This window comes from Furipterus horrens, unplaced genomic scaffold, assembly GCF_987537825.1.
Source record: "Furipterus horrens unplaced genomic scaffold, mFurHor1.1.pri manual_scaffold_4, whole genome shotgun sequence".
In the NCBI taxonomy this organism is placed as follows: domain Eukaryota; kingdom Metazoa; phylum Chordata; class Mammalia; order Chiroptera; family Furipteridae; genus Furipterus; species Furipterus horrens.
The window spans coordinates 323,501-350,626 of NW_028327174.1; the positions used below are offsets into that span (position 1 = coordinate 323,501).

Consider the following 27,126-nt stretch of genomic DNA (forward strand, 5'->3'; position numbering starts at 1 on the left):
CCCTCTCATCCTGGAGGTGGCATGCAGGGTCCCCGCCTCTTCTCAAGTCCAGGAGGCCCCAGGCCAGAGTCGGGCAAGCTCCAGTGCAGAGCTGCGAGCTGGGGGCCGGGAGGCTCACCAACCACCTCCCGGCACGGCAAGCCCCGCTGGTGGGTCCGGTGCGTCCTCAGAGGCCCAATAGGGGCAGGGGCAGCCGCGAGCTACAGGTTCGTTTGTTTGGAGACTCACAGGCGCCTTCCAGGAGTCTAGGGGTGCTGAGGCTCCTAAGAACGGGCTAAAGCCTGGCAGCCTCCGTCCCCAGAAGAGGCCGGGGTATGGCTGGTCCGTTCCCAGTCAGAGGGTTGGGGAGCTCGGAGAGGACTGCGGGAGCCCCGAGGTCCTTGCTCTGGCCAGGCGGGCCCCGACCGCCGAGGCCCGGGCTTCCCTGTGAACGGGGACGCTCGCTGCCTGCCGCGAACCTGTGCCCGAACGGGGGCCGAACCTACCCGGCGCTGCGACGCGCCCACTGGTGTCGGGGGTGGGTCACCAGGGGCGCGCCGGAGGCACCCAGCCCGCCCTCCTTCCCCCGCCCTCTCCCCCTCCCTCTCGCTTGGAGGCGGGGCCGCTTCTCCCGCGCTCCGGCCCCTCCTCGGCCACACAAAGGCCCGTCTCCATGGCAGCCGCGAGGGCCGGAGCGCAGCGCCGATCGCGGCCCGGGCGCCATCGAGCCTTGGCTGAGGACGTGCAGGTACTGAGATCGGGGTACAGGGCCCGCGGGGTGGCGGCGCCGGTCTGGGGGGCTTCGCCATGAGCGCTGCTCCGCCCAGGCCTGCTGCGCTCGGGGCGCGGGGATGCGGGGCAGTTGCTACTCCGTGGAGGGCGACTCGGGCCTTGGTCGCAGTCCGTGTGTCCATCCGGCTGGGGCGGGCCGCTCCCGACCCACTGTCTTCCAGGTGGCAGGCGAGGGCTGCGGTGCCGGGGAGAGTGGACCTGGCTCAGCCGAGGGTCCCCAGCGACCCCTCCCGCCGCCCATGTCCCTCTAGAACCTCTTGCTCCCCGTCTCCCTCCCCGCCCATGCCTCCATCTCCCCAGCCACCGGGAATGGAGACCCTTGCCCAGGGCAGAGGTCTCCCCTGGTGTGCCGGAGCTCCCGCACACATGCACCCAGTCTTGGTTCGAGGGTGGCCAGCCGGGCTTTTCCCAGGGGCTGGACGGGTCGGCAGTCCTTGGCAGCCCCCACGCCCCCTGGGGCTCCTCGTGAGCTTGGGCTGGGCCTGGGCTCTCCAGGCTGGAAGGTGGTGCGGGGTTCTGGGTTGGGTCTGGGGCGGCCCGCCGCTGGCGCCACTGGGCCTGGCGGGACAGTTTCTGTTGTAGTTTGTCGGGCGGTGCTCGGGGGACACTCTGGGACCCAGGAAGTCTCAGAACTGGGCAGCACTTGGGCCCTGCCCCTCCGCAGGCCTCCTCGTGAAGGAAGCCCTCTCGGGTAGGCCCTTCCCGCCCCTCTGTGCTCAGCCTGCTTGGCCGGTTTGGGGGGCCCCTTAGCTCAAGAGCCCCAGAGCTTCCTGCCATGCCATAGGAACTTGGAAAAGGAATGGAGGGGTCTCTGTGCGCCCACCAGGGTTTGTGGTGAGGTTCAGCATGGGGGGTGAGGCAGGGCTTCAGAGCTGGTGGAATGTTCTGGGGCTCAAGGGGCTCTCTGGGAAGCTCCCCTTTCATGTCCAGCTTCAGCCCCTGCACTCCCAGAGGTGGGGGGGTCTCAGCCTGCCCCCATGCCCAGATGTTGCTCTAGCTTGGAGGGGGACGGGGCAGAAGGTCTGAGAATTGGACAGTGGGTGGGAGGGACCCAAGGAGGGCAGGGTCAGCAGGGGCTGGGCCTGGCTTGCTGGGTATTTCTGTGGTGTGACAGCTTTTAGGAGCTCCCAGAGAGGACTGAGCACAAGCAGGTGGGCTCCGCAGGTCTGAGCCTCCCACCCTACTGACTAGGGGCCCAGTCTGGGGGGGGGGCATTGCTGAGGTCTGACCAGGGGTTCCTCGCCCCAGAGGGGAGGGAAGTTACTGAGAAAAACAGGGTTTGGAATTCGAGTCACCCTCCCCCATCGGCCGCCTGCCAAGGAGGAATTATTTTGGATCATCCAGCCGTGGCCAGCCACCCAAGGGGGGAGGCTGCAGCCTGGGAGAAGGATCCACTTCCTGGGCCGTGGGTTGAGAGCCCCAGGAGGAAGAGGCAGCAAGTCTAGGCAGCTCCCCCCTTCCCCCCAGGCTGTTCAGAGGCTGCTCAGACCGGTCGGGGGGTGGGGCCGGGTGGGAGCGGATGCGTCACCCTCGGGCTGGAGAATGCCCAAGGTTGGCCCCAGCAGGCCCTGTGCAATCAGCCTGGGGAGACTGGGGGACAGGAGGAGCCCTGGGCCCAATCCAAGGGGCCACTGGGAGGACCCCTTCATCCACAGGAGCCCTGGAACCGTCGCCTTGAGCTGGACCCAGGGATACACCTTTGTACTCACTGAGTGCTTTCCAGTGATGACAGGGAGCAGGGAGGGGTGTGGCTAAGGCTGCTTGGGGTGGGGCCCTGGGGTCTCTCATGGGCTGAACCTCAGGCCACCTACCTGCCCCCTGATGGACCTGCTGGCCAGCCGATGACACGCTCAACCTCCCACCCAGCTGCTCAGACCGCCCAGCTCTCACCCCCAGGCCTGGCCCCGCTTGGATGTGCTGCCTGTTAGTTAGTCCCAGAGTTCAGGGAACTGAGGACATTGATGGGTCTCTGCCAGGTGAACTCCCTGGGTCCCAGAAGCCCTGTAGGGCCCCCTTTGAAGAGGCAGAGCCTGCAGCTGGGACGAGTGCGAGAGGCTCAGAGGCCTGGCCGAATCCCAGGCCGGTGGAGCAGAAGAGATGGGATTGGAACCCGCGGTGGTGGGCTGGCAGCCTGGGGAGAGTCCGTATGGCGTAGGCCCCTTCCCTCTGGAGCCATCCCAGGACCTGGCCATTATGGAGACTTCATGGTGTCCTGTTCCCCACATGTGCCAGATCCTGGGGCTCCAGCCTGTGGTCCCCCAGGGACGTGGCTGTGGCAGGGGGGCCCTGGTGGGGAGAGCCCGAGGTGCCAGGCCCTCTGCCACCAAGGTTGTCTTCCAGTGAGCTGGAAGCCCTTATTCATGTCCCACCTCAGTCTTTCTTGCTGCAGCACCAGGCCTCTGGCCTCCTGGGCAGGGAATGAGCTTGTCTTCCCTGTTGAGCTGCCTTGGACTAGTGCCAGGAAAGGTGGGGAGCTCAGTGTGGGGCGGGGGGAGAGGGGTGCTGTCCCAGGCCCTGCCCACCGAAAGCAGGAACCTGTCCCAACCTCAACTCTCTTCGAGGTGGAGGCAGATTCAGGGCCAGCAGGTTGAGTCACTAGTTGGGGGTGGGGGCTGGGCAGATTCCTTCTCCGAAAGGCTAAGGGCTATTTGTGTTTGGGGTGGGGCCTCTAACTAATTGTCTATGGTCTCAAACCGCAGGCTGGGCCTGTCTTTGGCTGCAGTGAGGGGTCTGGGGGGGCAGTGGCAGCTCTGCTTCCCTTTTCTCTCCCGTTCTTCCCCTCTCATTCTTCCCCTTGGCGGTTTCAGGGCTGTGGTTTCCTGGCGGTGACGGCCCCAGCTTCTGTCTGCCCTCAGGGAGCAGGCTCCCAGCACAGGCGGGGCTCCCTCCAGGTGCTGCGGCCCAGCGACGCTGAAGGGCTGGGCTGCCCCAGGGCCCACCTGAATGTGGTCTGCTGTACCTGCTTTTCACTTTCCCCAGCCCCACAGCGCGAACTGCTCAGGGGAAACCTGCAGGTCTGCCCTGCCTCAGGTGTGGCCCCACGGGCTGGCCCGGACCTGGGGTTTCTGTTTCCTCCCTTGTCACCCTCTCTCAGCCACCCTTTCCACACAGGTGGCCCACCGACCGCTGCCCCCTGTGGCTTCCACCCAGTGGACTGGCTAGGACTGGGGTGTCAGGCCCAGCTTGGCCCGCGCCCTCTCCTCCTCTCCTGAGATTGTGTGACTTCTGAAAGCTGGCGGTTCCCCATCTGGGTGCCAGATGGGTCCTGGCCCAGGTGGGGGCGAGGGCCTTGGAGACCGGGGGAGGGGTGCTTTGGGGAGCAGTCTGGGTTCTGACCCCAGCTCTGCCATCAGCCCTGCGCTGGTCCTTTTGCTTCCGGGTGTGGGGACCAGACCCCTGGGGTGCCCCCAGCCCTCTCCCCTCAGCAGTTCCCAGGCGGGGGAGCTCTAGGCTGAGAGGCGCGGTGGCGAGCTCAGGTCTCTGCCCTGCTGGGCCGCCTCCTCAGGAAGAGCAGGAAAGAGCAGAAGGGTTCGATGTCGCCTCGCAGGAGGCACCTGTGTAAACAGCGGCCAGGCCGGGACAGCCGCTCCCCAGGTGGGGGTGGCTCTGGCTGGCTGGCCCTTTCGGGCCCGGGGTCTCTCCCCAGCTGGCCTGCTCTGGTCTCTGGGCTGGGGCCGCTGAGCCAGCATGTCCCCTGTGCAGGGGGTGGGCCCTGGGCTGGACAGGGCCTTGCAGGGGGACACTGCCCGCTCCCCTCCAGGGACCACAGCAGAAGGGCCGTGGCAGCGTAGGTGACAGTGGGAAGGGCTGACTAGCTCGGTGCCCACCTGGGGCTGGGGCTGTTCTCACCTCGGTCTTTGAGTGCCGGGGAAGGGGTGCTGGGTGGGGCCTGGGAACAGCCCTGAGAGGCCAGGGAATGTGACTGTGTCTTGGGGTGCAAAGGCCGTGGGTGGCAGCTTGGCAGAATGGGGCAGCCTGGGCCATGCAGGCCCAGCTGTGGAGAGGTGGGTGTGAGAACCAGTTAAAGGTGGGGCTTCGGGCCTTTGTGGATTCTAGCCCCCTACGCCCACCCCGGGGTGTTTTCAGAATCGGGGCCCAGGACATGGCCCACGTGAGGCGGGTGCCCTCTGCAGGGAGGGGGCGGACGGGAGCTCAGCTTGGGAGAAGCCGTTCTGTCCAGCCAGGGGAGTTGGCAGGGGTTCGGGCAGGGGTGGGGCAAACTGTGGGAAGAAGGGCTCCCGCTTGGCCCCCTGCTCACTCTCAGCCTCGCAGGGGACTTGAGGGGCTTGGCTTCCCCATCCCCATCTTGGCATCTGGCTTGCTTTAGGGGCTACCCTCAAGCACCTCAGAACCCAGAGAGGATGTCAGGACGGGGGGTGGAAGGCCAAGGAGAAGGAAGAGGGGAAGGCGGGCCTGTTTCCTGGGGCCCAGCAGGCGCTTCCTGGAGGTGGCCTCAATGAGTGACCCACTGAATGGGGAAGGCATGGACCCGATCTCAGGAAGCTGGGGCTCCTTCCTGGGTGCACCACAGGGAGGTGGGGTGCCTACTTCCCCCCATGCAATCCAGGATCCTCTTGCCCACTGAAGGCCATGCCTCCCTCTGAGCTGGGGCATTTATTAACTCATTGGGGACTCCCAGTCTCTGCCCTCCCAAAGCCCCAAGTGTCTGTCCTATGCGTCCCTGGCCACTGTCCCACTAGCCTGGCCTCCAGACCCTGCCCAGCACCCTAAGCACCCTGCACTTCACCAGGTTCCCAGCCTCACCTGGACAGGAGACTTGCACTGTCCCTGGCGCTTTTCCCTCTGCCCCCGGCATTCCCGAACACGGTCCCTCCCTCCGGACCAGCTCCAGGCGCGCCCACAGTTCTGCCAGGCGGGGTCTCCCTGAGCATCCTGAGCTGACCCAGTGCGGAGGCTGCATGGACCCGTCCCACCCACAGCCTCTCGCAGCCCAGGTGCCTGGGTCTCGGCTTCTTGCTTCCCTTGACTCTGTCTTGGGGATGCTCTCGGGGGGGGGGGGTGGGGGGGTGGGCAGGGCCCCATCGCCATCACAGACAAATGTGCCTGCACATGTGTGGTCATGAGGGAGGATGTGCATGGGGCCTGGCGTGCCAGGTTGGCACAGTGCCCCAGGCTAATTGTGGGGTTCGGCTGTGATGGAGGAGGCGGGGCCGGGGTGGCCGCCGAGGTGCTGACAAGCTGACGGGGAGATTACAGGCCTTCTCTGCTCCTCATTTGCTTGCGTCCTTACCCGTCAGACCCTCGCGCCCACCCCCACCTCCCGCATAAGGCCTAGGAAGGGGGCTTTGGATGGGGGCTGATTCTGGGCCAGCTGCAGCCACCCGGAGCCTCAGGCTGCCTGGCAGGCAACACTCGGCCAGCAAGGAGGTGGGGTGGGTGCTGGCAGGCAGGGGTGCAGGCACCAGTGGTCCCTGCCTGTCACCGAGCCCTGAATCCCCACCGGACTGCCCCCTGACTTTCCCAGCTTGGCTCTGGGGTAGGGTGCTCAGCTAGGCACACTGGCGCCCCTTCTGTGCCTGGGCTGCTTCTTCCCCAGCGGCGGCCAGAGGCCACATTTGTGCTGCGGACACGGTGCCCTGCTGGCCCCAGCCCCGACCTGGCCTCTTCTAACCTGTCGCCTGTCTCCCTGTCCCTATCAGTCTGGCTACAGGTGAGGCTGTCCCAGGAGAAGTGCACCCCTGCCCTCAGCGCCTGCCCCGTCCTTCCTGTGTGCCCATCAAGTATGGACCGCAGTCTCTGTGTGCCAGGGTCCCTCGAGCTGCCGGGGTCCTGCAGGGGCTCCCAGACACTGGCGGGCGGGCGCTTATTCCCATGCCCCATGGTGCCTTGGGTGGTGCAAACGAAACTCTCCGGAAGCACTGGGCTGAGCAGGGGGGACAGATCACCTGGCCCTGGTTTGGGTGCTCCACACCTGCATGGGGAAGTCAGTGGAGGGCACTGAGCTGAAAAATGTCCCGACCAGGGGAGGGCAGCGCGGAGGAGGGACACGGGCGGAGCTGGAGTGGGGAGGCCAAGGAGGGGGCCCACGCCGTGTCCAGGTGGGACAGATTGGTGGCGGTGAGGAGAGGTGGGTCTCCAGCATGGGGAGGGGTGGCTTCAGGGTCTGTAAGATACACCTTGTCCTGAGGAGGGAGAGGCTGCGGGCGGGGCTCAGGGGGTTATTCTTGAGTGACAGGAGAATGTACTGAGGCGGTGTTCTAGGGTTCTTCCAAGCCGCCTTGCCACACAGGTAGGCAGCGATGCAGATGGTAGAGTGGCCCGATAGCGGTGTGGGTCCCAGTCTGGGTCATCACCCACACTGCAGGGAGGAGAGGGCAGGCAGGGGTCGCCCCCTCGGGCTTTGCGCAGACACCTGAGAACAGGAGCTAGACGTAGATACCCTGGGGACATGGACCTCAGGCCTCACACGCTGGGGCTTCCTGGCCCAGGCTGAGGTGGTGACAGGACGGAGGAGCTGGGGTCTCTCTGGGCACACTCCCCTTGGCCCTTGGCCCTGGGTCCGGGACCCCGAGCCCAGACTGCAGGGGAAGGCTGACCAACCCTCCCCCTCCCAGGCTGGGGCGGAGGGAGGAACCGGCCCCAGAAGCCTGGGCTGGTGCAAGGGGGCCGTGACACCCTATACCTGGGAAGGGTCCTGTGGGAGGCTCTGGTGGCACCGAGGAGACACAGGCTCCGACGTCAGCGTGTCCCTAGAGCCCCGCCCAGCCCCACCCCACTCCTAGGTGGTTGGGGGTGGGGACGGACCTTGGCCTTCCTCGGGGTCAGTCAGGCCCCGCAGGCCGAGCCGGCGGCTGCTGGGGCCAAAGTCGTGCGTGATTGGCCGGCAGCGGAGTGGGGGCCGCGCCGGAGACTGACCCTGGGGCCGGGGCGGAGCCGGGAGGCCCAGGGCAGGTAATGGCTGGCGGGCGCCGGGCAGATCCGGACTCCAGGTGAGCGCTCCGGGGGGACGGTGACCCGTGCCCACGTGGCCGCCGCGCCGTCGTTCTTGGTGGAGGTCCAGCACGTCCCGGGTCGCGGGTGAGGCTTGCGCGGAGACCACGTGCTCCCCGCCGAGTGTGCGGCCGGGTCGGGGCGGCGCACCAAGAGCGGCCGCGGCTCCGGGTCGTTCCCCGGGGAGTCTGGTGGCGCCGGCGCCGCGCCGGGAGGGGCTCTGCCTCCGGGCTTGTCGGGAAGGGGCTGCAGGACCGGCCTCACTGACGGGGGCGGCTCCCGGCGCTGAACTCTGATCCAGGCCACGACCCGACTCGGGGAGACACCCCCCTGCTCGCCCCTCCCTGGCGCTTGTTTGGAAAACTGCCCGGCCCGAGGGGCGGGCTCTGGGCTGTTGTGTCTCCCCTGATTTGTTTTGTGCTCCCGGCTAATTGCAGATTTGCATTTTCGTCGCGGGAGCGGAGGCCCGGTCCCCAGGCTGCCAGCTGCTCTGCGGGGGAGGGGGCGCCTCGCACCTTGGCTGTGGGCCCCGCCTCCGAGGCCACCATCGGGCGAGGACCGGCCCCTTCCCTGTCGGCGGTTGGCTCCCTCACCGCCCCCCACCCCACTTGCAGGTCTTTAGAGCCCCCCACAATGCTAGGACACCCCCTACCCACCCCCCCCACACACAGAGGAGGTGGTGATGCTGTCGCCGTCCTTATCTGGGCCAGTCCCTACCTGGCACAGCTTTTCCCTACCTGCCCATACCTGGGTCCCCATCTTGGCGTCTGGGTGCCTCTGCTGGACGCTCCTTCCCTGGGCCTGCTGCTTTCTATTGTTTTCATTTTAACGTTAAGAAATTGCTCCATCTGTGCTTGAAAATAGAACCCCGCCTGTAGACGCTCGGTGTTGGAAGGAGAAATCCAGGGGCTGCCTCTGGGAGGGTCTGAGATAGGGGCCCAGCCTGGGCCAGGCCCTGGTGGGGGTGGGTGGGCATGTGTGGGCTCAGGAAGATGTCCCTTGGAAGAGACCAGCCTCCCTTGCCCTTGCCGGCTGCAGACACACCACTGGGGTCATGGGCCAGTGGAGGGCTGGGGACGTGGGGCATGGGATGGGGACAAGTCCAGGGGCTGCAGGAGGCTGAGGGAGCAGGCAGAGGGACGTGCGCGTGGGCAGGTGTGCCCTGGACCCGGCTGGCCCAGGATGGCCTCCACCTGCTCCTGCTGCAGCCACGAGGCCAGGCCGGGCTCTGCTTCCCCACGGGGCCACCTGTCCTGCCACCCTGCGGTTTGGCCCCTTTCACAAAGGCTGCCCCCACTCCTTCAGGCTGCCTCTGGGGTCCCTCTGTCCCGGTGAACCCTTTCCTGCTCAGCCAGGGGCTGAGGAAACTGACCGCACTTCCTGCCACGGGAAGAGCTGCTGTCCCCGGGCACGAGGGCCCGCCTCCCGCCCCTCCTCCCCACGTCCCCCTTGGACCCACCTTGGATCCAGCCCTGGGCCCTGCTCTCCAGGGTGTGAGTGGAGGGTGATGATGCTGCGTCAGGCTGGGGGCCAGGGGGGGGGAGGCTGGGCCCAGTGGAGGAGGGGGCACCACACAGGTTAGTGTCTGAGCCTGAATGTGGGGGGCTGCCATAGGCCAGGAGAGACTGAGAAGGGGTGATCCTTGGGGGCCGGGACAGTGGAGTAAAGCCGGAGGCGATGGGGGTACAATCATTGTTATCAGGCACCTTTCTTTTCACTTAGTCAAGTGAAAACTAAAAATTTTCCAAAAGTGGCAAATGGAGTTACTTTCCTGCCCCAGCCCTCTCCTCCCTGCCCCCAGGCTTCACCACTATTTTCTCTTTGGAAGAAGACAGCTTCTAGAACAGCTTAGCAATGAACCCCTTGTGTGCCCACATAGACACCTGTGGGCACACCTGGAATCCTGGGCCACAGCCCTCCCGGGCTCCGTCGGGGTCAGCACGGACCACCCACCTGTGTTGGTTCTGTGGGGTCCTCTGGTTGGATGCTGGGTGGTTGCTGGGTTCTCACTGTAGCAAACCGTGCTGAGAAGTATCCTCCTGCAGTTCGCGTGGGTGTGTACCCAGGAGAGGATACAATGGCAGCCTTGCCAGGGTGCTACAGTGTAACAGGCTCTCGGGAGGCTTTTCCTGAATGAATCCTTTAGTCCTTACAAGCCCCTGGGGGAGCTCACTGGGACTGTCTCCATTTCACAGATGGGGAAATGAGGCACAGAGAAGTTAAGTAATTTGCCCAAGATCACTCAGCTAGTAAGCAGAATTGCAGGGGTCATGGATGTGCACACATTTTTTAAGTTTTAATCTGAGTGATACATGCACCTAGTTTTAAAAGGCAGACACTGCCAGTAGGGTTGTCATGTTAAGAAGCAATTCCCTCCCCTTTTTCCCTGCCTTTTTTGAGCAAAGGAGAGAGGCTTGTGTTCTGGAAGGACCATGTGGGGGTGTATGCATCCCAATGAGGTGCTGGGTTAGGGGCGTGAAGTAGGCAGAGAAGGTTGGAGGTCTCCTGCTCCAGGACGGCAGAGGCCGGTGGGGTCCCCTGGACTGCTCCCCACCCCCGACACGGAGCAGAGGAGGCAGGTGGAAGCAGGCCAGGCTTGTGGTGAGACCACTGTCTGTCCTTTGCCTCCTAGAGAATTCGGATGCCAGCGGGGAGCAGAGACTGAGCTGGACCGCTGGAGCCCTGGTGAGTGGGGGCTGGGCTCCACGCGGGAAGGCAGTGGCAGCTGCAGCGCGCCTCTCCCTGGCCGTGTGCTGTTGAGGCTCCGGTCCTGCCGGGACCCGTCTGTACATGACTGCTCAAACCCAAGGCCCTTGCCCAAAGGGGCCGCTGCCAAGGCCCCGGGGGTGCCCTGCTCTGAGACTGGGCAGTGTTTGGCCTGGGAGTGCTGGGTACTGGAACACAGGGCTGGGCATCTGGGCTCAGTGGGAAGGGCTGCCTGTCCCCACTTCCCGGCCAGCAGCAGGCGGGGGTTTGTGTGACTTCTTGGAAGTGCTCCTTTGGACTTCAGCCAGGAAGGCCCTCTGATGCCCCCGAGGAAACCCCCGCTGCCTGTGTTGGGAAGCAGGGGTCCCCGCCACCTTCAAAACAGGAAGTGCCCATTCCAGGAACTCCAGGGCCAGGAAGCTTGGCTGGCGGTGCCTGGAGCTTCCTGCTCGGCCTGCTCTTGGCCTGAGCTCTGCCCCTGGTCAGGTGGGTCACCCTTTGCTCCAGCGTCTGGCTAGGCAGGTCACCTGAAGCTTTGTTTGTCCAGGAAGTGAAGGGGAGCTGCTGCCAGCCTGAAGGGCCTGGGCTCAGCATAGGGGTTTGAGCCTCACTCTGCCCCCCTGTCTAAAACCAAAGGCAGGGCCCTGGCCTGCCTGGGGTGGGGTGGGGTGGAGTGGGGTGGGGGGCAGGACAGCTCCCCGAGCACACAGGAAGCATTACAGAGCACTTAGCCAGCACTGGGGGCCAGGCGATAGAGGACCAGGCTGGGCTCCTGCCCTAGGGCCTCGGTCAAGTGCACCGTCAACCAGAGAAAGCCCACAGCATTCTTCTCAAGCACCGTGACTGCAAAGGTGTGAGTAGCAGGGCTGAGGGAGGGCCCCGGGCCAAAGCCGAGAGCTTTCTAAGAGGGGGGCTGCCCCAAGCGCTCCCCCATTTGGTTGGCTCTGGGTTCAAATTCTGGCCGGGTGCTTTGGACCAGCAGAGGGACCTGGGACCATCTGGGACTGTCCAGATGACTCAGGGTGGCCTGGGTTCTGGCTGCTCTGGCTCCGCCCACCCCTGCCCCGCCCCTGCCGCCTGAGATCCCTCCCCGGCCGGGGGAACATTCCATTCATTCCCGGCTCCCTGGGCCAGAACCGCAGGCAGCAGTCAAGCAGGCAGGGTTGCTGCCCGGGTGAGTGGGGCCCGGCCTGGAGGTGGGAGGTGCAGCCGCGTCTCGGGGCCCAGGGACCTTGCTGGCACTGCGCACGGAGTGGACTTTGGCCCCAGACGGGCACGTGTGCTGGCCGTGGGGTGGTGCCCAGCCTAGGCCCTCTCCTTCCTGGGAGGGTTCGCGGGAGTGACTGCCCGCTGGTGCCTGAGAGTCCGGGCTTCTCCTGGGGCGCCCGGCTCTGCCCCGAGTCTGAGTCATGGCAACCCAAGTTCCTGTCTGGGGCATCTGCCCAGCTGCGTTGTCCTCTTCCCTGGACAGGCTGCCAAGCCCAGAGAGCATGTGATGGTAGAGACCCCTCCTCCCAGAGTGGCCACCCTGCTACACAGTCCTGAGGGGCTGTGACATCGTCCTGACTCCACTCTGACTGAAGCCACAGTCTCCTCCCACCCAGGCCCCTCCTCCAGCAGCCCGCCTTTGGCCCTTCACCTCCCCCTGCTCAGCCTTTGCCCTGAGCAGTCAGGGGCTCCTTCCCAGGTCCCTGCCAAGTCCCCTCCTGGACATGTCCTGCTAGCCTGGGTGTGTCTCCTCTTCCAGTGACAGGGCAGGAACTGAGCTTCTGCGGTAAGGGGTGGGGGGCTTCTGTGCAGAGACCAGAGCCGCCAGCTGAGGGGCTTCCGAGTGGCCCAAGCAGAGAAGGAAGCTGGCTTGCTGTGGGAACCACAGGGTTCCTTCACTCAGCATGGCTTTGCTCGAAGCCAGTGCCCCAGAGAAACGTCCCCCGGCCGTGGGGCAGAGCAGACTTCCCGTTTCCTGGAGGAGATGGGTGCAGGGCGGGGGCGGGGGTGTCACAGAGGGGTAGAAAAGTGATTGTTTCTCGAGAGAATGAGTGTGTGCATGCAGGTGATGTCCGGGGTGGCCGCAAAGGGCGTACTAGCTACCCTGGAGGTGCAGGCTGGGCCACGCTGGGAGTCTGCATGCCAGGGCCTGGGTCCCTCCTTACCGTCTGTCGCGGTCTAGCCCCACTCGGGCACATGGTGCGGACAGGGCTGCCCTAGACGTCAGGCCTGGCACAGGCGCCCGCTGTCTGGGGACGGGGCTCATGTGTATGCCAGGAGAGGGTAGCCCGTGGGGGCGGCCGTGGGGCTGGTGCAGGGTTCTCACCAGGACAGAGTGGGGTCCTGAGGGTGCAGGGTTGGGACTACCTGGAGATGGAAGAAGTGTGGAGGCAGGACAGCTCTGCCCGAGCTGGGCAGAGACAACCTTGCAGGTTCTGGGACCACTTGTGGGGCCTTGGGTCCATCCTCCAATTTGGGGACCCTTAGCCCAGCCTGGGCCTCAGTAGTTCATCCCTCACACACAGACACACGTGTGGACTTAAACACATGCCGGGGGGATGGGGGCTGCTCAGGCAGATACTTGCACGCAGACGTGCACCCGTCCCCGCCCCCCACCTCCGTGCAGATGCCCCTGGACTCAGGGGTCTTCGGAGTCTTTGGTTTCCGAGCTGGTAGATTCGGGCAGCTCCCAGTGGACCCTGGCTGGCTCCTCTGCTGGGCCACAGGGGAGGGGGCCTGAGGGGTGAGGGAGGCTCAGGGAGGTGGGGCCGGCTGCAGGGTGAGTGGCACCCCACCCCCACCCCCAGTGGTCACATGTAAAAAGCACAAGCCTCCCTTTAGGCTGCACTTCAGTTTGCTCTGTGCTTCCTGTCAGGTGCCACCATGTGCCAGGTCAGGTGTAGAACAGGTGTGTGCTCTGCCTGTGTGTTGGTCAGCCTGGCCCTCTGCTAAGGGATTTATACTCTGGGAACGGTGCACCTCAGGTCACGTGGAGCTCGTGGGGGTCGCAGGGCTGGGGGTGAGCTCAAGCATGAGTGCCTGGGAGACTCTGGAAGGGAAGTTCTGTGGCCCGGGATGTGGGGACTCGGAGGTGGAGGCCAGGGTGCAGTCCTCTGGGGCAGCCACAGCCATGCCTCAGCCTGGTCGTGAGTTAGACTCCTGGGTGAACTTCTTGTGAAGGGCAGGAAATGGTCTCCTTGGAGATGACAGTGGGTGTGTCTGGCCACACATGGGAAAGTAGGGAAGGGACTGGGCGCTCAGGGCACACCAGGCAGCCATGCCCCTCACTGGCCTGTGTTCTGGTCATTCGGGTAAGGACCAGAACGGGGAGAGTGGATTGACCTTTGAGGGGGCTTCCTGGGCATGAGTGGCTCCTCCAGGCTAGGCCGCCCTGACCCTCCCCTCTTTCCACAGGGTGCCAGGGGTGATGGAGCTGCAGCTCTGGGCCCTGACCCTCCTGGGCCTGGTGGGCACCAGCACGGGCCTGCGGCCCCCACGGAAACTGGACTTCTTCCGCAGCGAGACGGAGCTGAACCACCTGGTCGTGGATGAGGCGACGGGCACGGTGTACCTGGGCGCGGTGAACGCACTCTACCAGCTGAGCGCCGACCTGCGGCTGGAGCAGCAGGCGGCCACGGGCCCGGCCCTGGACAACAAGAAGTGCACGCCGCCCATCGAGCCCAGCCAGTGCCACGAGGCCGTGCTGACCGACAACGTCAACCAGCTGCTGCTGCTGGACCCGCCGGGGAAGCGGCTCATCGAGTGCGGCAGCCTCTTCAAGGGCATCTGTGCCCTGCGCGCCCTCAGCAACGTGTCCACGCGCCTCTTCTACGAGGACAGCAGCGGCGAGCGGTCCTTCGTGGCCAGCAATGACGAGAGCGTGGCCACGGTGGGGCTGGTGAGCAGCACCCGCGCCGGCGGCGAGCGCGTGCTGTTCGTGGGCAAAGGCAACGGGCCCTATGACAACGGTGTCATCGTGAGCACCCGCCTGCTGGACCGGACGGAGGGCCGGGAGGCCTTCGAGGCCTACACAGACCACGCCACCTACAAGGCTGGGTACCTGTCCAGCAACACGCAGCAGTTCGTGGCCGCCTTCGAGGACAGCCTCTACGTCTTCTTCGTCTTCAACCAGCAGGACAAGCACCCGCCCCAGAACCGCACGCTGGTGGCTCGCATGTGCAAGCATGACCCGTCCTACTACTCCTACCTGGAGATGGACCTGCAGTGCCTGGATCCTGGGGACGGGGACTCCCTGGCGCCTGCCTTCAGCACCTGCCTGGCAGCCTTCGTGGCCACCTCGGATGACGGCAGGGTGCTCTATGCTGTCTTCACCAGGGATGACCGGAGAGGTGGGGGACCTCGTGCCGGCCTCTGCCTGTTCCCGCTGGACAAGATCAATGCCAAGATGCAGGCCAACCGCAATGCCTGCTATACGGGCACCTGGAAGGCCGGCCAGGACACTTTCTACAAGCCCTTCCATGGCGAGATCCAGTGTGGCGGCCACGTGCTGGTAGGTGGCCACAGCAGCACCCCTGCGGGCTTGGGCCGCGTGTCTGTGCGGGCCTCTGCCTCACTGCTGCTTGCTGGCATGTCCCCGTCCTTGCCAGCTTGCGAGGGCCACGTGAGAGGGCACAGGTGTGCGGTATCTCCGTAGCTGGGTCAGCACCTTGCAGGGCCCTTGTCCTTGGGGACGTGTGTGGGGCCACAAAGTGCAGGAAGCCCTGTTGGGGAGAGGCCTTGGTAGGTTGAGGGTGTCTGTGCCCACTGCTGACACCACGGTCGGTCCGCAGGGTGCCAGCCAGAGCTTCCCGTGTGGCTCGGAGCACCTGCCCTACCCGCTGGGCAGCCGAGAGGGACTCACAGCCACAGCTGTGCTGCAGCGCGGAGGCCTGAACCTGACAGCTGTGACAGTGACCACTGAAAATGGTCACACCATTGCCTTCCTGGGCACCTCGGATGGCCAGGTCCTCAAGGTGAGGCCCAGGGCGGGGGCAGGGCGGGGGCTGGCGGGGCTACCTGCGCGTGGGCACCACCCTTACCCACCTGTCCTCGTGCCCGAAGGTGTACCTGGCCCCAGATGGCAGCTTTGTGGAGTACGGCTCCATCCTCGTGGAGATCAACAAGAGAATCAAGCAAGACCTGGTGCTGTCTGCAGACCGGGCCAGTTTGTACGCCATGATCCAGGAGAAGGTGGGCCTGCAGGGGCCTTGGAGGCGGGGCCTGTGGCCGGGCCACTGTGATTGGCCTGGGGGGCTGCCGACAAGGACCAGGAGGGGCCAAGCCTCTTCTCCTTGGGTTGCTGGCAGCGTCTCCACCGCTGTCTCTAGCACCTTCCCTGTCTGTCCTGTGTCTGGTCCCGCCTCAGCCCCATCCTGCTGGGAGCGATGGGGCAGTGCTGTGAGGGGCTTCCCCGAGGGTGGACAAGGCAGCCGGGGCCCTGCACAGTCCCTGTGAGCTTGACCAGTGGGGGCACAGACAGCTTGTCCGGGGACTGCTGTCGGAGCCCTGGGAGGGTGGGGGCACCCAAGGGCCTCTCCCAGGGACTGGGGTCAGAGGGCCTGGGCTGGCACAGGGGAGAGGGGGCCAGGGCAGCTGCTGTCATGGGGCCCGGGGTACACCCGCTGCCTGGACCCCTTGCTGGCAAGCCTTCAGCTGACATCCGAGGCTTTTACGGCTCAGAGATACAGGCGGGGGTCGAGCCAGTGGCCCAGGCGAGCCTGGGGCCTGAGGTGTCCCGGGGCCGCAGTCCGGCTCATCGCCCTGCTCCCTCCAGGTGTTCCAGGTTCCCGTGCAGGAGTGTCTGAGCTATCCCAACTGCACCCAGTGCCTCGGCTCCGGGGACCCCTACTGCGGCTGGTGCATCGCGGAGGGCCGGTGAGCACCCCGGGGGCCAGGGTCTCAGCCCACCCAGGGAACCCACGTGCCAGCGCTGAGGCTGCCCCCATCCCTGCAGATGCACCAGGAGGGCCGAGTGCTCGCGGGCTGAGGAGAGCGGACACTGGCTGTGGAGCCTCGAGGAGCTCTGCGTGACCGTCGCCGAGGCCCATCCACAGAACATGAGCCGGCGGGCCCAGGGCGAGGTGCGTGGCCAGGTGTGGGGCACGGGGCAGAGCAGGGCTGCCACCTCAGCTCTTGGGTGGAAGGAGATTCTCACAGCATCTCCTGCCAACCTGGGCCCCAGGTGCAGAGCCTGAGGATGGGGGTCCCCCAGCTCCTGTGTGTCACCCCCGCCCCCAGCCCAGGATGGTGGGGGTGAGGGAGTCAGGTTCCAGTGTCCGCTCCAGGCGTCAGTCTGTGCGTGAGCAGCACCCCACCGGAAAGCGAGTCACAGGACTGCGGCTCTGGTCGGCGGTGCTCCCTGGCAGCCCAGCCCTGGTTTCCCCGCACCCCCGAGGCTGGGCGGAGGGGTGCGGCATGAGCTGCGTGGCCTCCCCCAGGTGCAGCTGACGGTCAGCCCCCTCCCGGCCCTGGGTGAGGGGGACGAGCTGCTGTGCCGCTTCGGGGACTCTCTGCCACACCTTGCCCGCGTGGAGGGGGAGATCATCACCTGCAACTCGCCAAGCAGCATCCCCAGCACGCCACCCGGCCAGGGTGAGGCCCGTCCTCAGTCCCCAGCCACCTGACTTCTCCTCCTTCCTCTACACCGAGGGGTGGTCACTCGCCCCACCCACTGCCCACTGATCCCTCCTGTGACCCAGTCCCAGGGTGCGGGCTGAGCTGGAGGGAGGAGCAGAGGCCCGTGGGCGGTTGGGGTTCTGGGTGCCCAGAGCCATGCGGGCTGTGCACCGTCAGCAGCCCCTGAGCCCCGCCCCACCCCGCAGCTGTGAGCGAGGGGGACCCTTAAGTCCTTCCATGCACTCCTTTGTCAAATCTCAGTACCATGTGGGTGCCGGGCCCTGGGCTCTGGCGTCCATGCAGAACCCCCTCCTGACCCTGTCCAGCTCGAGACTGCGGGGGCGCCCCCACGCCCCCAGTGGCTGGGCTGTGAAAGTGGGCCAGGGCAGGCCCCAGCCTTTGTGCCCTGAGCAATCGGGGCCAGGAGGGAGCTTGCTGGTGCAGGCAGGAGCCGCACAGTGACGTGCAGGGACCTGGCAGCCTCTGCCCCAGACACAGAGGAACCCTGCAGGGACAGAGCCCGAAGGCACCGGGGCCTGGGGGCTGACACCTGAGCCGCAATCTGACGGCGGGTGGCAGCCCTGCAGAGCCTGGGTGCGCGTCAGTGGGGCCCCACGGGACCCTACCCTCACGGGGCCCTGTGCCGTCGGGCTCAGGTTCTGTGCTTGGTGGCCTATTGGGAGCTACAGCCAGACGAGGACTCGGGGCTGGCAGAGGCCCCGTTGCTGGCCTTGCTGCCTCCCGCTGCGGCCACACCCGCAGTGCCCTGGGCTCTGCGGCCCGACCTGACCTCATCCCCGTGTGCCGCCTGCAGACCACGTGGCCGTGGACATCGAACTCCTCTTCCGACACAGCAATGTCTTCCTCACCTCCCACCGCTACCCCTTTTATGACTGCCGTGAGGCTGTGAGCCTGGCGCAGAGCCTGCCGTGAGTGCCGCGCCCACCCCGCCCCCGCGGCGCCCGCCCGGCCCGCGGCAGGCCCCACACTCCTCGCCACCCTCTCCCCCAGGTGCATTTCCTGTGCCAGCAACCGCTGGACCTGCCAGTGGGACCTGCGCTACCACGAGTGTCGGGAGGCCTCGCCCAACCCCGAGGACGGCATCGTCCGCGCTCACATGGTGCGGGGCCGCGGGGGCACCGGGGGGCGCGGCGGCGCGGCCCAGGCCGGGCGGCTCCTGACCAGCCTTCCTCTGCAGGAGGACAGCTGCCCCCAGTTCCTGAACCCCAGCCCGCTGGTCATCCCCATGAACCACGAGACAGAGGTCACCTTCCAGGGCGAGAACCTGGACACGGTGAAGGTGGGGCTTCCTCAGAGCCGTCCCGCAAGCCGGAGTGGGGCGTGTTCCGGCCCCGTGCAGGCCTCCCTGGCGCGCGGCTCCACACGGGACGGAGTTGCTCAGCAAACACAGTGTTGGGGGTGGAAGGAGGCAGCGGGGGGTGCAGGGCCGTGGGGGAGCTTTCTGACAGGCCTCGAGAACGCGGACAGAGGAAAGGAGGCAGGCGAGTGTGGGGGGTGCTGTGCGCTTGTCAGGCTTGGGCCGTGGTGGGGGTGTGTCCAGGAGTGGCCGTGTGGCCGGCGGGACGGGAGTGCCCCCAGCCCAGCAGTGTGGGCACACGCGGGACGTGGGCACGGTGAGCTGTGGGGTCCAGGCGCTGGATGGGACGGGCGGGCCTGTTCGGGGGTCCTCACTGCAGGCCTTGCAGGGCTCTCTGCTCGTGGGCAGCGACCTGCCCAAGTTTGAGCAGCCGGTGAGCACGCTGGAGCAGGGAACCTTCTCCTTTCGGACCCCAAAGGTACAGCTCCCAGGGTGGGTGGGCCAGGCTGCTGGGCCCTGAGGGCAGTCCCTAAAGGCAGCTCAGTTACCTCTGGGGGGGTGAGGAAGCCAGGGTGACCGGCCAGCCCAGATGTCTGTGTCCCCTTGTCTTCTGGAGGCACAGTGATCTCTGGCATTTCTGAGGCTCTTAACCCCTCCCCTGCTACCCCTCGGCTACAAGGGGACCACGTGGTCACCCTCTAGGGCTTGGGAGGAGAGTGCAGTGTGTCCCTGTGTGTCCCCCCAGCTGTCCCACGATGGGAACGAGACGCTGCCCCTGCACCTGTATGTCAAGTCCTTCGGCAAAAACATCGACAGCAAGCTCCGAGGTGGGTGGGGGCAGAACGTGGGGCCAGGCGGGCGCGGAGGCCGGGCGGGGGTCGGGCAGCCCTGCTGACCCCCGGCTTCTCCGTCCACAGTGACTCTCTACAACTGCTCCTTCGGCCGCAACGACTGTAGCTTGTGCCTGGCCGCCGACCCCGCCTACAAGTGTGTGTGGTGTGGTGGGCAGAGCGGGTGTGTGTACGAGGCCCTGTGCAGCAACGCTACCTCCGAGTGCCCGCCACCTGTCATCACCAGGGTAAGCACCCCGGGGCCTCCCAGCCCGGCCCGGCCGAATAGCCCCGTCCACCCAGGCTGCGGGGTTCAGCCAGGCTCTGCCAATTTCAGATCCAGCCGGAGACCGGCCCCCTGGGTGGCGGCATTCGCATCACCATCCTTGGGTCAAATTTGGGGATCAGAGCAGATGACGTCAAGAGAGTCACTGTGGCTGGCCAGAACTGTGCCTTTGAGCCAGAACGGTACTCTGTGTCCACCCGGTTAGTAGGCAGCCCATGGCCTGCGCGCCATTGGCCAGGCCAGTCCCCACCCTGGGGGTCGGGAGACAGAGCAGATGGAGGGGAAGGACATGGGGGTGTGGGTGCTCAGGACTCCCACGGACTTGCCGGTCAGGTGGGTGGGGCCGGGAGTGGCCTTGAGTGTCCTCACCCTGCCTGTTGCCCACCAGGATCGTGTGTGCCATCGAGGCCTCATGGGAGCCCCTCACAGGGGGCGTCGAGGTGGACATCAGTGGGAAGCTTGGCTACTCGCCACCTCACGTCCAGTTCACCTACCAGGTGAGTATCTGACCCCTGGGACCGGGAGGGTCTTGCCGGTAGGGACGGACATGGGTGGGCTGTGCCCTTGCCACCTTCTGACAACAGTCAAGGTCGGAGGTGGGAGGGCTGCTGCCCCAGCCCTGGCGCACATGCACCCTTCTCTCTCCAGGAGCCCCAACCCCTCAGCGTGGAGCCAAAGCAGGGGCCGCAGGCAGGCGGCACCACGCTGACCATCAACGGCACCAACCTGGACACGGGCTCCCAGGAAGACGTGCGGGTGACCATCAATAACGTCCCTTGTAATGTGTGGGTGTCGCCTGCAGGCCAGCAAAGCTCTGGTCCGCCCTGGTCCTTGGGAGAGGGTGGATGTTCTGGCCACAGACCCTGAGCGTGTCCTTGTGGGGGTGGGGCCAACAACCTGACCTCCGACCCTTAGTCCAGGGCTGGGGTGGGTCCGAGGGTGGGGGTAAGATGACCGACTGGCCACCCTCACTTCCAGGACACAGTTTGGGGCACAGCTCCAGTGTGTGACCGGCCCCCAGGCGACTCTGGGGGAGCTGCCCCTGGAGATCTACTACGGGGGCTCCCGAGTGCCCAGCCCCGGAATCACCTTCATCTACCGCGAGAACCCAGTGGTGTGGGCCTTTGAGCCCCTGCGTAGCTTCGTCAGGTGTGCCCACCCCCACTGCCCTCACCCCCTCTCGGGAAGCCTCTGGAAAACCCCACTGCACCCCCAGATCAACTTCCTCCTAGAAAGCCTGGTAGGCAGGCCCCATGGGCCCCCAGCCCAGTGACAGTCACACACGCCCCACCCTATGGCAGGCAGGTGCTCATGGAGACCTGCATGTGCACCCAATACCGGAGTGGGGTCAGGGACTTCAGTCCTGGCCTCCCAAGCTCACCATGAGGCCAGCATGGGGGTGGGGGTCACGGTTTGCAGGGAGCCTGCTCTGGCTGGGCACCCCCTCACCAGTCACGCTCCCTTGGGCACCCCCACCCCAGTGGCGGCCGCAGCATCAATGTGACGGGGCAGGGCTTCAGCCTGATCCAGAAGTTCTCCATGATGGTCATAGCCGAGCCCCTGCCGTCCTGGCACCACCAGCAGGAAGCCAGACCCCTGCAGCCCACAACGGTCAGTCCTGCGGCCGGCGGTGGGCTCAGCTGGGGACCGTCTGGGGAGGGGTGGGGCTGTGCCAAGCGATCTAACAGCCTGGCTTCGACCTGCAGTTCGTGAGCACAGAGTACAAGTTCTACAATGACTCCAGGGTTGTAATCTTGTCCCCGGCCGTCCCTGAGGAGCCTGAGGCTTACAATCTCACAGCCCTCGTTCAGATGGATGGGCACCGCGCCCTGCTGAGGACCGAGGCTGGGGCCTTTGAGTATGTGGCCGACCCCACCTTCAAGAACTTCACGGGGGGCGTCAAGAAGCAGGTCAACAAACTCATCCACGCGCAGGTGAGAACAGGCTGCAGTCCCGGGGTCTGCATGTAGGAGGCCACTCAAGGTCTGGACTGAGCTGGTCCAGGCGTACCTGACTCCTTCCTGGTCACGGGGGCCACGCCCCCCTCCCACAGGGCACCAACCTGAACAAGGCCATGACGCTCCATGAGGCTGAGGCCTTCGTGGGTGCCGAGCGCTGCATCATGAAGACGCTGACCGAGACCGACCTGTACTGCGAGCCCCCGGAGGTGCAGCCCCCTCCCAAGCGGCGGCAGAAGCGAGACACGACACTCAACCTGCCTGAGTTCATTGTACGTGCCCGCGGGACTGGGACTGGGCTGGGCCGGAGGGTGGGGGTGACGAGCCCCAGGCTTAGCCACCCCGTGCTGAGTTCTCCCCTCCACACAGGTGAAGTTTGGCTCCCGGGAGTGGGTGCTGGGCCGCGTGGAGTATGACAGCCGTGCCAGTGAAGTGACGCTGGGCGTCATCCTGCCGTTGGTGATCTTGCCCATGTTTGCCCTCATCACTCTGTTTGTCTACTGCTACTGGTGAGCCCCTCCCGCGGCCTCGACCCCGCCCATGCAGCCTGGGCCCCGCCCCTAAAGCGGCCTCAGTCCCGCCCCTGGCCTAGGCCCCGCCCATGCAGCACTCTGGCCACACCCACGGCCCAGTGCCAGGCAGGGCCCAGGCCAGGTCCCAGGAGCTTCCTTGTGTGCAGGAGGAAGAGCCAGCAGGCGGAGCGCGAGTATGAGAAGATCAAGTCCCAGCTAGAGGGCCTGGAGGAGAGTGTGCGCGACCGCTGCAAGAAGGAGTTCACAGGTCCGGCCGCGGGGCATGCAGGGAGGGGTACACCCGGCTAGGGGGGCCTGGGAAGCGGCAGGAGAGGGCGAGGTGTCAGCGGCGCTGTCCCCCCAGACCTGATGATCGAGATGGAGGACCAGACGAGCGACGTGCATGAGGCAGGCATCCCCGTGCTGGACTACAAGACATACACGGACCGCGTCTTCTTCCTGCCCTCCAAGGACGGTGACAAGGACGTGATGATCACGGGCAAGCTGGACATTCCCGAGTCGCGGCGGCCCGTGGTGGAGCAGGCCCTCTACCAGTTTTCCAACCTGCTCAACAGCAAGTCCTTCCTCATCAATGTGAGCGGGTGTGGGCGTGGCCAGAGCCAGGATGGAGGGGCGGGCGGGTGGCTGCAGGTGGGCTCTGACCGGCCACCCCCACAGTTCATACACACCCTGGAGAACCAGCGGGAGTTCTCGGCCCGTGCCAAGGTCTACTTTGCGTCGCTGCTGACGGTGGCCCTGCACGGGAAGCTGGAGTACTATACGGACATCATGCGCACACTCTTCCTCGAGCTCATGGAGCAATACGTGGTCGCCAAGAACCCCAAGCTGATGCTGCGCAGGTGTGTGGGGGCAGGGCACAGGGGCAGGGGCCGCCAGTGCCTTGAGTGGGGAAGAGAGACAGCAGGGGTGGTGTCCCTGGTGACAGTCGGTCTCTGCTGGCCACTTGCTCCCCCTCAGCATCAGCCCTCTGTGGGACGGGCTGATATGCCCACCACAAGGGGGCTGGGCACTGTCTCCCTGGAAGCTGGACATGGGCATCCTGACTGGGGCCTGGTTGGGAAGCTGTCCTGGGTGCTTGAAAAGCCAGCGGATCCCCTGGGTGTGAGCGAGGCCTGTCTGCCCCTCCAGGTCTGAGACGGTGGTGGAGAGAATGCTGTCCAACTGGATGTCTATTTGCCTGTACCAGCACCTCAAGGTGGGCTCCACGCGGCAGGTGGGGGTGCGGGCGGTGTTCCCGGCAGGTCCCCTGCCTGGTGGAACCTCTGGGGGGCAGAGTGAGCCCCACCCGAGGCTGAGCTGCCCATGTTCCTCCAGGACAGTGCCGGCGAGCCTCTGTACAAGCTCTTCAAGGCCATCAAGCACCAGGTGGAGAAGGGCCCGGTGGACGCTGTGCAGAAGAAGGCCAAGTACACCCTCAACGACACAGGGCTGCTGGGGGATGACGTGGAGTACGCGCCCCTGGTGAGTCCCACGCCGGGCTCGGTGTCGGAGGCTGGGTCCCCAGCTGGGTCCGAGTGCTGTGAGCCCGGCCCTGCCGCTGGCGTGGGTGGGTCCCGCACACCGAGGGTGTCTGGCGGGCGTTCTGTGCGCTGCGAGGGAGTGCGTGCTGTTCCTCCGCCCTGGCCTGCTGAGCCAGGGCTGGCCAGGGTCCGTGGGGGCTGTGGACCCACCCCCAGTCCCTCATCCTGTGTCCCCGGCAGACGGTGAACGTGATCGTCCAGGACGAAGGGGTTGATGCCATACCCGTCAAGGTCCTCAACTGCGACACCATCTCCCAGGTCAAGGAGAAGGTCATTGACCAGGTGTACCGCACGCAGCCTTGCTCCCGCTGGCCCAAGGTGGACAGTGTGGTCCTCGGTGAGCACGGCCCCCGTGTGCCCCGCTCTTGGCGCCGGCGGGGCAGGCTGGGTGCGGGCACAGCGCAGGCGCTGCAGGGTGGTCTGCGGCTGAGTTCCAGAAGCTTGGCTGTGTCGTCCACAGAGTGGCGCCCGGGCTCCACAGCGCAGATCCTGTCAGACCTGGACCTGACGTCCCAGCGGGAGGGCCGGTGGCGGCGCATCAACACGCTCATGCACTACAATGTGAGTGCGGGCGGCGCGGGGGCCGGGGCCTGCGGCTGGGGCGCCGGGCGGGGCCTGCCCTCACAGCCTCACTGTGTCCCCAGGTCCGTGATGGGGCCACTCTCATCCTGTCCAAGGTGGGCGTGTCCCAGCAGCCTGAGGACAGCCAGCAGGACCTGCCTGGGGAGCGTGAGTCCCTTGCTGTTGCCCCTTTTGTTCTGGCCCCTCGGTGTGAACAGGGGCCACCTCGTGGTGCCATCTGGCCATCCGGGGCCCCCGCCCCAGGGTCGCCCCTCAGCGCTTGCCCTCCCCACAGGCCACGCCCTCCTGGAGGATGAGAACCGTGTGTGGCACCTGGTGCGGCCGACGGACGAGGTGGAGGAGGGCAAGGGCAAGCGGGGCAGCATGAAGGAGAAGGAGCGCACCAAGGCCATCACCGAGATCTACCTGACCCGCCTGCTCTCGGTCAAGGTGGGCAAAGCGCAGGCAGGCTGGCGGGCAGGGGCGGCCCGCGGGCCGAGTACTGAGCGCCCTCCACCCCGCAGGGCACACTGCAGCAGTTTGTGGACAACTTCTTCCACAGCGTGCTGGCGCCTGGCCTCGCCGTGCCGCCTGCTGTCAAGTACTTCTTTGACTTCCTGGACGAGCAGGCGGAGAAGCATGACATCAGGGATGAGGACACCATCCACATCTGGAAGACCAACAGGTGGGGGACCCTCCGCCTGCCCCCGCCCGCCCCCACACGCTCTCAGCAGCCCCTCACCCGCTGCCTTTCTGCCTCAGTTTACCACTCCGCTTCTGGGTGAACATCCTCAAGAACCCCCACTTCATCTTCGACGTGCACGTCCACGAGGTGGTGGACGCCTCGCTGTCGGTCATCGCGCAGACCTTCATGGACGCCTGCACGCGCACGGAGCACAAGCTGAGCCGCGTGAGTGGCCGCGCGGGCGGGGGGTGGCTGTGACGGGACGTGCCAGGTTTGTCTGGGGTGTGGATTTGCACGTTTGGAGCTGGAGCTCAGAAGAAGGCAGGTGCAAAGTAAACGAGGTGAGAGGACAGAGCCTGAGTCTCCTGCCGATGGCCGTGGTGACAGCCTGGGGCCCCTGTCCTCTTCTCCCTCCGTGGGGGCCCGTCCCCTACAGAGGAAGTGAGTTTTACGACAGATTGCAAACCGATGTCAGCATGGGGACACCAGTCAGGTCTAGCTGGGCAGAGTGCTTCCCCTTGGAGCCCGGCTCCATCCGGGTCCGAGGGCAGGGACCCCCACAGCCCACCCCGGCCTGGGCCTGACTCGGCTCTGACCCCACAGGACTCTCCCAGCAACAAGCTGCTCTACGCCAAGGAGATCTCCACCTACAAGAAGATGGTGGAGGAGTGAGTGACCCTGCCCTCTTCCCACCCGCGGGGCCCCTCGGAGGAGCACCCTGCTGGGCAGCTGTGGGTTCTGACTCTGGGACCATTGTGCCCCACCCTTGCCCGCAGTTATTACAAGGGAATCAGGCAGATGGTGCAAGTCAGCGACCAGGACATGAACACACACTTGGCAGAGATTTCCCGGGTAAGGGGGCTCAGGCAGTGCACCTCGGGCAGCAGCCTGCACTGCGGGGTACGGTGTGTTGTACCCCCAGGAGAGAGGCAGAGAGTGAGGCCAGGTGGGCTGGTGCCTTATGTGTGGCGGCGTGTGCCTGGGGGTGGGGGTCGGTTCTGAGCGGGTCATGGCTGCCCCACGCGTCTATGTGCTGTGAGGCTGAGCCCTTTGCATCTGCCTGTGCCACATGTCACAGCGCACTGTTTGCTCTGCTGGGGGCCAGCTTCCTGCCCTCGCCTGCCCTGGGTCATGCTGGCCACCCCCCACTCTGCCCCCAGGCGCACACGGACTCCCTGAACACCCTCGTGGCCCTGCACCAGCTCTACCAGTACACACAGAAGTATTACGATGAGGTAGGCGGTCCCGTCTTCCTGGGGTGGCAGCTCGGGGCGGCTCCCGCCCCATCTGCGATCTGACATGAGCTGCCCTCAGATCATCAATGCCCTGGAGGAGGACCCTGCAGCCCAGAAGATGCAGCTGGCCTTCCGCCTGCAGCAGATCGCGGCAGCACTCGAGAACAAGGTCACAGACCTCTGACCTCCGGTCTCTGCCACGGTAGTCTCGGTCGGGGCACAGGTGTGTGACGCCTGGCGCCGGCACTGGGCGGCCCCCGGGGAATGAGGCCTAGGTGGTGGGCTTGGCCCTTCTCTCTCACTGGCAGAGGAAGAGCCCCTGAAGTGTGTGGGTGTTGGGGCGGCGGGGACCCGCCTCAGGGCGGGCACCCACGGCACATCCCCCCCACTCCCCCGCACAGCAGTGCCCGGAGCCTTCCAGCACCAGCCCCTCCTGAAGAACCAGCCTCAGGCGTTGTCTCCCAGTGGAGTCCCCTGAGCTATTCGCAAACGTGCCTTTAGCCCTGGCGCTACCCTGTGCCGCCAGGGCAGTCGGGCCTCAGCCCCCCTTCCTGAGCACCAGCAGCCGCCTCAGACACGTGGGCGTGGCCTCCTTGGGGAGGTCTGAGTGCCCTCGCCCCAGGGCCCGAGCCCAGACTGTGTGCCCGCCTGGACGGGAGGAGAAAAGCGGTACGATGCCTTCCTGACCTCACCTGCCCACTCTGTGGGGTGACAGGACCCTGTGCTGCAGACCTCACCTCAAAGGTCACGCTGGACGTCAGACGTCAGGGCCCCGGCGGCCAGAGGGGACCCAGCAGACAGGGGCCTGGCCTCAGCCTGTCAGACAGGCTGTCCTGGAAGCTCTGCCCCATCTGGTGGGGACAGCAGCTCAGCAAGGATACCCCCACCCCTTTTGTAAATCTTGCTGTAAATCAAATACAATTCTCTTTTTCACTGCTGGTTGGCTGGGTTCCTCCCGGGCCTGTCCCGTTCACGGCCGCCCTCCCCAGACCTGAGATCTCACCCTCGGGTGGGCTTGTGTGGCTTCGAACCCACACACACCTGGCCCCCACCAGTTCCTCTGGGCCAGGCCTGTGGAGGCGGGGGAGCGGGGTGCAGAGGCCGCTGTCACCGACAGCCAGGAGCTGCGCGGAGTCCACCCCAGAGAATAAATTGCGTGGTCACGGGCT

At 65.7% G+C, this 27,126-nt stretch overlaps 1 protein-coding gene across 1 annotated transcript; it reads left to right on the forward strand.

Annotated features, from left to right (window-relative positions):
• The first annotated feature begins 629 nt into the window (after nt 1-629).
• On the forward strand, nt 630-26,858 carry PLXNB2 (plexin B2). The gene is made up of 38 exons (XM_090272213.1): nt 630-727; nt 10,355-10,407; nt 13,831-14,926; nt 15,207-15,389; nt 15,478-15,606; nt 16,190-16,290; nt 16,370-16,496; nt 16,854-17,007; nt 17,846-17,960; nt 18,043-18,151; nt 18,230-18,331; nt 18,738-18,827; nt 19,095-19,176; nt 19,267-19,427; nt 19,517-19,665; nt 19,854-19,962; nt 20,114-20,250; nt 20,444-20,614; nt 20,947-21,076; nt 21,172-21,399; nt 21,519-21,695; nt 21,793-21,932; nt 22,103-22,203; nt 22,300-22,529; nt 22,614-22,795; nt 23,085-23,151; nt 23,271-23,417; nt 23,657-23,813; nt 23,937-24,037; nt 24,121-24,205; nt 24,333-24,487; nt 24,562-24,722; nt 24,800-24,947; nt 25,326-25,390; nt 25,499-25,574; nt 25,883-25,957; nt 26,037-26,180; nt 26,359-26,858. The coding sequence occupies exons 3-37, from the start codon at nt 13,844-13,846 to the stop codon at nt 26,139-26,141; spliced, it is 5,532 nt and encodes a 1,843-aa protein (XP_090128339.1). The 5' UTR covers nt 630-727; nt 10,355-10,407; nt 13,831-13,843; the 3' UTR covers nt 26,142-26,180; nt 26,359-26,858.
• Nucleotides 26,859-27,126: the final 268 nt, after the last annotated feature.